This window comes from Ammospiza nelsoni, chromosome 3 (genome assembly GCF_027579445.1).
Source record: "Ammospiza nelsoni isolate bAmmNel1 chromosome 3, bAmmNel1.pri, whole genome shotgun sequence".
Lineage (NCBI taxonomy): Eukaryota > Metazoa > Chordata > Aves > Passeriformes > Passerellidae > Ammospiza > Ammospiza nelsoni.
The window spans coordinates 88,347,783-88,358,611 of NC_080635.1; the positions used below are offsets into that span (position 1 = coordinate 88,347,783).

Here is a 10,829-nt window from a genome sequence, read left to right on the forward strand (position 1 = left end):
AACCCACAGCACTGGGTAGCCTTGCATAAGCAAACATGGCTGTAGATTTTGTATTAAGTCCTCACAATGTATAAACACCTTTAAGTATTTTTCATTTCAAAACAAACCAAGAAGATAAGTAAAAAAATAATGAAACAAAATTGGAAGTTCTTATCAACAGTTTACTGAAATATCAGGAAATGAACCATCACCTGGGCCAGACCTGGAGCCTTACAGGGTATGTCTACATTAGTGGTCTGGAACAGGAGAATGTTTTAAAAATTAATTTCTTAACTGTGCTTCGGCTCCCATCATAGTGTGATCTTGGAGTGTACAAACTGGATTCTTTCTGGATGAAATTAAACTGAAAAATGTGCTTCAAGAGTGCACCAAATGCTGTTTAAGTGTCACTCAATCCACACAACCACCCCTCAGTTATGCTGAAGTTAGCCCTGTTCCAAAGAGATGCAGTCTTGATGACAAGGCTTCAGTGCCAGCTGTTCTTCTGCTCACAGTCATTGCTGCTGTACCACTCTATTTACTAATAGGAATAACCATCAGCTGTTAGGCTTATCTCCAACAAGTACTGGCAGAGGCACCTCCTACATCTGCTGCATCTTTGATGGTGGAACTCTTGAACAGCATTACACAACAACTTTCCTCATTTTGTGGAGAAAAAGTTCACTTAGCAAAGGAATTGTGATCAACAACTACAGTGTTTTCCAAACTTTTCCAATGAACTAATCTGAGATTAAACCAAGGACTGAACTGTAATTGCAATTGACACTACATTAGCTGATAAATTACTGTAGGTCAATACAAACTTTGTATACCTGGCAATGAGGGGAAGGTGTTTGTAGCACTGAAAACTTCGATCTTGCTGAAGCTGAGGAGTCTGACGAGCTCTGAAGTGGGGAATTGTTCATCAGATATCAGATGAGTGTCCAGCAGCATATTATTTCTCAACCCACAGCTAACAAGGGAATAAACCAGGGCAATCAGAGATTGAGTACAAGTCTTTTCTTGTAAGCTATGTCATTAATGTAGAACCATAAGTAACAAATATGAAACACCAAGGTAACATCCTGCAGAGCAGCTTTTCATAAACTAAGTGCCATTTTTTAAAGTGATTGAAACAATTTTAAATTCCTTTGTCTAGCTGTCTGTGGAAAACATAGAATTTTTTAAAAAGAGGAAAAGAAACATTTTGAGTTTGGTTGGTACTAGATAGGAGCTATATCAGCTTTGTGTGATGGTTTACTACCTCCACTTCACATCTCCATTCTCTTGTTTATAAACACAAACAAAATATATCTTTCCATGAGGCATGTGAGTTAACAACGACCCTCCTCATATCAAATAAAAATAATTTATCTGCCAAGAATAGTAAAAATTATGTTTGCAAGCCCCAGCTTTCATTCACAAAACAACAGGACAATGTGACTATATAAAAAGTTTATTTGATTAGTACAGGTACTGTAGATATAGCAGTTAATCAAAAACATCATTTGGCAGTCAGTTTATTTCCTAATTCAGTAGCAAAAGTGCAGCCTAGTTATAAAGGCACAGTGTTGACATTTAGACAAGTCACTGATGTCCAGTAGAAGTGGCAGGAGAAAGAACTCACTCCCACTTTCTTTAAAAACCACTTGTTCCATTTGCCAACAGTGATATTAAAGAAGAATAAAGTCCTACATTGGAAGCAATCATCATATAAAAATCTGATCTGGATCTAGAAAAAAGTCCTCAGAAATAGCATGACACACTGAAGCTATCAGTCAGCAACTCACATTTCTCTTTTCTCCTGTTCCACAAAGTCTCTAGGAAGACAGTGTGCTTCCTGCCATTTCACTTGCTTAAAATTACCAGAAAAAAATCTCGAGATGAATGAAGGAGAAAATAGGCTAGTACTGAAGTGTTATAAAAGACACCTGCCTGCTGTATTTTGTGTGAGGGCATGACCTCTTTCCCACTGAAACACTTCTGGAACACCCCTTTGCCTTCTTTCACAGTGTCATTAGACGTGCAATCAGGCAGCTCTCTTACCGCCTGCAGCCAGGCAAACTAATTGGCTTTTACATCATAATACATGCGAAGAACTCTCCTGACAGTCTCCACATATTTATCATCAGGAACAGGTTTCCTCTGGCTTCCTGGCTCCAGAAATTTCTTGATTGCAGGGATGCTGCTTATCCTTGCTTTAAATGCCTAAAAGGCAAACAGTAAGACCAGGGTATTTAAAGAACAGAAAGTAAGACAAAAAAAAACCTATTTCACTGATTTGTGTAACATCCTTTAACAAGCTGTATGTGGAGACAAGACAGGAAATATGTTTCAAGTGTGGATGAATTTTACTCCCACTCTCTTCAACCCCTTCATTTTCCACAGTAACAAATGAGCCATCTGTCTTATATTGATATGGGATGGAGTGTTATCTGTGGTTTCTAATATGTACATTACTCAGATTGTTCTTGTGATCCAGAAAATATCTTCCACTTAGCAGTTTCACAGAACTGGTGAGAGTCAAACAAAGGGAAGGGTGCATTTCTTCAGATGTGTACAGGGGTTACTCCAAAAAATAACAGTTTCTCTAGACGAAACATCTTACAAGGCTCTTCCTAAAGCAGGAAAAGCAAGACTACAATGAAAAAGTAACAAATATTTGTGGAATTATTTACACGGAACAGACTGTGAAATATAATTTATCACATTTATAGCCATATGAGCATCTTGTTAGTGCAAGGTACCTGTAACTGAGGAAAGCCTGAGAGCACGTCTGACTTCTTCTCTTCTACCATTAAAATGGCTTCAAGAAGATGAACATCTGCCCAGCTAAAATTGTTGCCAACAAGGAAGTCCTGCCCATGGTCTTTCAAAACCTAGAAATGTCATAGATGAAAACACTCAGGTGTGGATAGCCAGCTGAGGTTCATGTTTTCAAAATTCATAGGCACACCTTCTTTGACAACACTACTGTCTCCTTTTCATCCTTCTCTCCCATGCAGCTAACAGGGGGAACAGAGGATACACCAGCAGTCACTGATCATTTTACAGCAGAAATCCAGAGTACCAAATCCCAGAGTTTTTCTTACCAATCCTTTCTTCCTACAACTCTAGGTAACCTTGTGTACTAGACTATAGGGTTAGATACCTTCTTGGTATTCATGTCTTTCAATTCTAATTTATCTGGATTTTTCTATACATTTTTACAGCTTCAATGGGAAAATAGAGAGTATAAAAGAGAGGTGATTGGCCTAAAGCATTAGGGCTAAGATGCAACAGGTGGAATACAGGGCAGAATGCACCCTGGCAACCACCTATAGGAGACTCTGCAAAGTGAAAAACTGTTTTCTCTTTAGTCTTTAAAATAGAGAGGAGCTACTCCTGCTAGATGATCCTGTCCATGCATATTAATTTCCATTGAGAATATCTCTTGGGTCCTATCTCTCAAATTATCAGTTAGAGAAACACCAAGATTCCAGTATGGCTACAAGTCAGCAGTGATAGCTGTGTATTACTGTGTTTACAAAAACCCAACTGAGATGTATTTGAAATGTTAAACAAAGAAGACAGTTAGCACTGCTTTTGCAATGCAAATTACTGTGGTGGGGTTGACCCTGGCTGGGTACCAGAAGTCCATCAAAGCTGCTGTATCACTCCCTTCCTCACCTGAACATTGAAAGTCTCTTGGGTTGACCCACCCCACCATATCTGATATTGCTCTGATCCCCCTCCAGCCAACAGACAGTAAGGATGTTCTGTATAAAGTACTGCACTGACACTTCTGCTTCTGGTTGTGGTCAAACACCCAGTGTTCCTATTGTTATCCCTCCAGAATCAGGGAAGAAAATGATCCTTCTCCATACCTTTTCATACACTGGGAAATACCTGCCCGTCGCCTTTTGAACTATGAGAGCATGTTGTTTGTCTTTATCTTCTGCTGATAAGAAAGGGAACATCAAAATGAAGCCCATAAGGTCATCAGTTCCTCCAACATACATATCAATCCTTAAAACCAAAGCAAACAAAAACCTTAAATGGAAGGCATCTTCATAAGCCAAATCACCTTATATTTGTTTTAGGATAGTAAACACTGAATTTCCCATCCCCCTGTTGTGGTGCCTTCCCCCCCAACTCCTTTCTGAGCTGCAGTGTGATCTGAGCAATGCTTTTTTAAGCAATCTCAAACACACCTCCTCATGGAAATGATTTCTGCAATTAAAAAAAATACGTCCCAGTGGGTGTCTTACTTGTATTTGTAGTGATTTTGGCTCTTTACTTGCTTCATTGAGCAGGTTTAAACAGGATTGCACAGAGATTAAGTGTGTACCTTTGGTGTTACAGATCACTTCACAATCACCAAAGAAACACACACCACCACAAGGAGTCATTCCCAACTGACTTAATTGTCTGGATGTATCCCACCTTCAGAATGTCATCCAAAGTCCAAGGAGTGCCAAACAGATAAATAATGGGGTTGGAAGTCTGTAGCATACCAGGTTCTTCATCCAGCTAAATTATCAGTATAGCACTTCTCTGGATTGTCCCTTTCCCAGAGCTATCAGAGCAGGCTCTATACTGTAGATGGAACTTTAAAATGCTACATACTGAGACAACCCCATCATACTTTTTTTTTCACAGAACCAACATCAAGATGTAATTTCACACGGATGTTATTTCACATGAAACCAATAGTTTTTCAACAGCTTTTAGCTGTTCTTTCCCCAGCTCCCAAAGATCTAAACCACACACTTTTTACAGTGCAGTGGGGGACATCATGCAACCACAGATAATATCAATGACAGCTCTTATTTTGCGGCCAGAAGTTAGAAACGAACCATTTCTTTCCAGAGTTTTCTGGTTACAAAAGTAGTTCAGCATCTACATGCCAGTCACCTCTCGAATACCTGTGTCAGGCTGTATTAATCTTTCAGTAAGGCACAATAAACCCATGAACTCAAATACTTTTATGTGGAAAGTAACTGAGTTAGAACAAATCAATTGGCTTGCATCTAACTGTGGCTTCTCAGGCTCACTGCAAGTTGTGTATCACTGAGGCCCACAGGTGATTGTGCACAGGTGTGTGTGCAACTATGCAATTAATTCTAGATGCATCTGAACTACTACACTAAATTCAAGAAGAATAATACTGTTACATACAAGGCCTTTTCCTTCAGGTCCTTCCCATAGAGGTTGTACTTTGCTGCAATGTAGTTGAGGATGGCTCTGGTCTGCACCATCTTCATCCCATCAATCTCCACCATGGGCACCTGCTGAAACAGCAGGGATCCACCTAAAAGGACAGACACACATTATTCAACTGATCTAATAACTCCATGTCAGATTTCTTGCTGTCTTCAGAGGAACATTGCTTTTATGGTGAGTTTGCTGTGGGTAGCTGTTGTATTAAACTAGAGTTCTTCCATGCAAAAAATAAATTACAGTGGTGTAGACAAATTAAACTGAAAAGCACAATTATTGGGGGTTATCATCCTTCCTTTAAAAAAATTTCACTGAAGTTTCAGTCAGGACTGTTTAGAGCAGCTTTTGAAATGAAATTGAAATGCAGCAGAGACAATCACACTAAACATCTCAACTGAGTAAAAAGTGTCTAGTTCTAAACAATGTAAAAAACCCTCTGTACCATTATTCAAATGCTATGGCAGGCAAATGTTAGATGCACAGATTTCTCTCTTGTGACCAATCTTTAGGCCATATCAGAACATAACATGAAATTTTGGGATACATATTTTCTGGTTACTGAAGCCCATGATTAAGTCTGTGGGACCAGGTGGGATGTGTAGACAGAGAACAGAAGATTCCAGAGGCCTGGCAAACCCTGCAGGTTGGAAAGATACTCAGTTTGCAATTTCATCTGTCCATGTGTGGAAAAAACCAGCCTCAGCAGCTGCTCAGAACTCTCAGCTTTACTCTTCTGTGTGGAAATAAAGACACATAAAGTCTTCAAAGACTTCACACATCTTCTCTAAGTCTGATTACACGTTTCTTGAGGTTTCACATGGACTCACCTTGCAGGAGTTTCTCATACTGGTCTCGGGTTTCCAAAAACTCTTCTTCAAACTGACAAAAGAGAGTGAGGAAGAAGAGGAAATAAGAATCTTTTCACATTTCTAGAAGAGGTAAACTTTTAAAGCACCATAAAAGGAAAAGAATATACATCATGGTTCTTTTCATTTCAGATATGGCTCTAAGGGAGAACACACTAAGGACAGAAGTGCTGGCAATATCTCCTGGACTGTCACACTTGATAAATGCTGCTAAGGGCAACTCTAGCAGAAGAACAGGCAATAAGAACTGGAGTGAGGATGGTTTGTTTGGTATTAAACAGGCAATATAATGTGTAACAATCAACAATACAGACTAGGCTGTCCTTAAGATGCTTTCTGGAATGTGGAAAAAATCTGCTGTGTGATATTTTGATTTGGGAGCTAGACAGGAACAAATTCTTTGGAAGTTAAAACAAAGCATTTACAAAATAGTGTCTGAGTAGCACGACCTGCACGAGGTTTGATACAGATGCATGCTTCAGACACCTGAAGATTAAATATTCACAAGATGAGAAACAAGAAGATACAGAATTGCTGGTGATCAGATGGATGTAGTTGCACTCAGTATGGCTGAGGATGGCCAGTCAATCCGTGTTACTTATGGAGAAACTGAGTTCAAGATTAAGACCCAAAGTTAGACATCTACATGTATGTGTTTGCATGTGCCATACATGTCTGTGATCAGTGCACAACATGGAGACTAGAAAATGGTAGATGTTACCAATCCCTAAATGCCTTGCTCAGTCAGCCTCTCTCATAACATCTCTGCCACTCAGTAATTAAGATTTGCTATAGTAGAGAAACCCCAGAAGATCAGGCACATTAACACACTGCCAATGTTCAACCACAGCAAGGATGATCACAGTCAAAAATTCAGAACCCAGGTTTCTGCTGATGAGAAGCTGAGAAAATAATATTCCATGGAAAAAAATGTAGTAATTAGTACTTATCAACAGCTTTTTTTAAAACTTAAAAAAGGAAAAAGAAGAGAGAGGCACTTAAAACATAGGAACAAATGATGGAGGGAAGCAGACAGTTCTGTCTTCGTCAAGGCCTTCAAAAAAACACTGGTGGTCTTTTTTAAAAACTTGTATTCCTTGGCTCAGTTCACAAGTAGCTTTATGTATTATAACAGCTATTGTGTAAAAGAGGGCACTCAGAGCAAATACTAGTCCTTTGTGTCCTCAAACTAGATTACTAGTTTACCACCAAGATAGCCAGCAAATGAATAAGTAAATCATATACCATCAGAAAAAAGTAAAGGCTGTTTTAGCTCTTTTACCTAAGTATTTAGAGATTTCTGATTTCCCTACACATGTGGGCCAATTTGCTCACTTCACCCTGCTCAGTTTCATCTAAATGATGCTAGACACAATAATATTTTGTGTTACAGCTTATGGAGGATGCAGCCAGTGGAATGAAAAATAAAACAAAAATCTCTGTGTGAGCATTCAACTGAAAACAGGAAGACTAGAGAAAGTAAATTGCTGTTTTATCAGGCAGAGATAACACTTGTTATGCAAGCAACACATCTATCAGTTCAGCAGCTCTGGCTCACTAATCTTAATTAATGATTAAACTCATTAAACTTAATTAAGGATTGCACATTCTTGTGTTAAGCAAGTGCCACTGCTTACAGTGTCAGTGCTCAGAAAACATGCAACTTGAAGCCATGCTTTTGTGTGCCTGAAGTAAAAGTATTTAATTACACTGAATAGCCAACCTTCATTTACTATTGCATCTTGGGATGCCTTTTCTTTTTTGACTGATAACATGTGATCTGCCTCAAAGACAAGATTACCAATGTGCAGCTAGAAGTTAAAAACTCTGAAACAAACCTCGACCCCAGCTGCAGCCAGCAACCAACGAATCGATTCCATCTTGCCTCTTCCATCAAAGTAGTAAAGTTTTGGTTTTGTGGACATGACTTCAAACCTTCTGTTATCTAAAAGAGTTATAAGAGATAGTAAGCTAATAATTATACAGAAATCTGATGGCAGCTGGAATAATGGTTCACTGGTCACTCACACAACAGAAATTTAACTTAATTTTTGACAAAATATTTTCGCAAAGTTTCAGTCTAAACTGATTTGATTTTCTTGCTGCCCAGTCAAGTCAAACTGTAGACTTTTCATCCCCCTGAAATTCAGGAAAAGTAAGCATCAAATTGCTAAGTAGGAGATAACAGAAAAAAATTGAAAAATCACCATGAAGAAAAATCTTAAAACGTTTAGAAAATAGAAGTTTTAGCACTGAAGTTACACAGACACCACTAAAAGCCAAGTCTTGATCAAGGAGAAGAGGCAGGAAACCAAGTTTCCAAAACTGGCAGACCTTGTATCGAGGAATGCCATAAGTATCTAAACATTAATTCTACACATTTGGGTGAAGCATGGGAATGTACTTTTAAGCCTCTCACTTTTTTTTTTCTAGCTGTGGTGATCCAGCAATCAGTAGAAACTTCAAAAATATCACAATATGAGGATCAGTAGAAACTTAGAAGAATGGCCTGTTTCTTCTGTAATAATCCAGATTAAAATACAGAGTTTCAGAGTGTTGCACTACTTATCCTCCTACAGGCTGCATTTCTTTCTATTAATAAACCCTCTTGCTATGCAAAACTTCATGGACTTTTCAGATGATCCAATGCTGCTTTGCAAGCAGCATTTTAGTTATTTAATGACTTCATAAATGAGGCTATTAATTGTTTTTTGAATAGACTACTGTTTAGGCCTCAGCAGGAACTGGATTCTGCTGTACAGCCATACACCAAAAGAGCAATCAAATGTAATCACACTGGCATTTCACATGCAGAACTCCCTTACAGCAAGTCCTTGCTGCAGATGAGAGCTGTTTTCCCTCTGTAAGGTGATTTATTGTGATTTCAATCCATAGTTCCAGTAATTCTGGAAAAGAGGCTCTTGGCATGTGAACAATAACCTCCAGTTTCCGATGTTCCAAGAGCCCCTTCATAAGCAGAGGGAAAAAAGACCTTGAGCGTGCACAAAGTGATCTGCTTGTTAGCCAACAGGCACGAAAAGAGAACACAAAATATGAGAGTGCATCATGCCATGGGAATTCAAACAAGCCTGGCTATTCCACCCCTGCCTGCTCAGGAGCCTCTGATTGCTCTTAGGTGACAGGGAACTAAAACACTGCCAAGTACTATCTCTATCGCTGATAAATATAGCAGGGAATTAGAAAAGTATCACTGTGAACTACACAAAACAACAGAATTAAACAGGAGCTACTTGTAATACAGTTACTTCCAAAAAGAAAGAAGTAAAAAGCCAAGGGTGATTTTTAACTTGCAGTTTAAAAAACTAAAGAAACAGAAGAGTCACTCTTCCTCAGTGGCACTTCTGGAGACCTGCTCTTAGCAGGCAAGTGAACAGGTCACAGGACATAAGCAGGTCACTGATGCCCAACACACCTCAAGGCAAAGGCATGATGGGTGCTTCTTTTGTAATACTTTATAAAAAATATCTTCTTAAATGCCAGGGGATCAACAAACTTTGAAATGAGCTGTAGCATTCTAGGTTCCTAGGACTGAGCCTGCCATGTTATACTGCAAGAGAAAGTCCAAATTGTGAACTAAAATCTGATGGAAAGAGCACCCTGGTGATGGGCAAAGAGCTTCTCCCTTCCCTGCCCTTTATCAGAAAGAAGTAAAGTGGCAATTTGCAGCCAGGAGCCACAATTACTGGTAGGTTGCTGTCCATTGCCCTCAGCCTGACTGACACCTCAACAGGAAAATGGACTTTGTGAAAAATTTGTTCCCTTGCTGTGATTGACGAAGGCCATCTGTGCGAACGGGGCAACGAGGGAACATGAATATCAGTGCAAGAAGCGATCGCTCCCACGCAGGGAGAACACGGCCCAGGAGAACATCGGTGTAGAGGGCCAGGGGAGCAGCTGTGCTTGGCACGTCCCGCACATCCAGGGCTCTGGGGCCCGATTTTCCCTGCCTGCATTCAGCAGCCCAGCAGCGCTCCCACTCTGCACTCGCAGCACCAACCTGGGGGCAGCGTGTGACAGGCAGCAGCCCCGGGGCCATCGGCTCCCTCCCCTCCCGGGGACAAGCCCTTGGCAGACGTGAGATGACGAGCGGTCTGCGCTGCGACACGGGGAGCCCGGGACCGGGAGCGGATCCACGGCTCAGGCCCGAGCCCGCCGCACAGTACCGGCTCCCCGCCTCACCTGAGCCAAGCGCCCACGGGCACGGCTTGCCGGGGGGACAGGAAGAGGGAAATCCCAGGGGCCCACATTACTCACACACACGGAGGGTTAAGCGGGGATGCCCAGCGAGCACACGACGCCCCAAGGCAGAGCACTGGGGCCGGCGCCGCCCGCAGCCGCGATCAGCTGCAGCCTCAGCCGCCGGCCCCGCCTGCCGCCCTCCCCGCCCAGGCCACGGGAGCAGCCGCCAATGGGAAGCCGTAAATTTGCAAGTTTCGCAAAGCCTTCTGGAAAGACATCTCACCCTAAAGAATTTCGCTAAAATTTTTAAACTGGGTTAAGAACTGGTTTTTTTAGGTGGTTTTGTCGCTGCAAAGTGATGATTCCGTGCGTTGTGTCATTGGGTTTTGGGCCGTTTTCCAAACCATGACGTAAAAGGCGCCGGCAATACTGAGTTATAAATACGTAGTGGGAGCGTTCTTTGCCTGGATGTGAGGGCGATCTGGCTGCGACATCTGTCACCCCATTGATCGCCAGGGTTGATTCGGCTGATCTGGCTGGCTAGGCGGGTGTCCCCTTCCTCCCTCAACGCTCCATGTGCGT

At 41.2% G+C, this 10,829-nt stretch overlaps 1 protein-coding gene across 1 annotated transcript; it reads right to left on the minus strand.

Moving 5' to 3' along the window:
- Positions 1 to 1,417: 1,417 nt before the first annotated feature.
- LOC132070656 (glutathione S-transferase 3) lies at positions 1,418 to 10,432 on the minus strand. Its single transcript, XM_059467636.1, has 7 exons — positions 10,323 to 10,432; positions 7,886 to 7,992; positions 6,009 to 6,060; positions 5,140 to 5,272; positions 3,846 to 3,987; positions 2,727 to 2,858; positions 1,418 to 2,187 (listed from the first exon to the last, which is right to left on the minus strand). Exons 2-7 carry the CDS (start codon positions 7,970 to 7,972, stop codon positions 2,044 to 2,046), a joined length of 690 nt encoding a protein of 229 aa, XP_059323619.1. The 5' UTR covers positions 7,973 to 7,992; positions 10,323 to 10,432; the 3' UTR covers positions 1,418 to 2,043.
- Between the last annotated feature and the right edge of the window lie 397 nt (positions 10,433 to 10,829).

What these genes read in the sequence shown, in the direction of transcription:
- LOC132070656 (XM_059467636.1), bottom strand. Translation starts at nt 7,972, where the DNA reads ATGTCCACAAAACCAAAACTTTACTACTTTGATGGAAGAGGCAAGATG. An exon ending in TGGCTGCAGCTGGGGTCGAG is followed by an intron (nt 6,061 to 7,885) that starts GTTTGTTTCAGA and finishes CTCTTTTGTCAG; the next exon opens with TTTGAAGAAGAGTTTTTGGA. An exon ending in GTATGAGAAACTCCTGCAAG is followed by an intron (nt 5,273 to 6,008) that starts GTGAGTCCATGT and finishes CTGTCCTTTTAG; the next exon opens with GTGGATCCCTGCTGTTTCAG.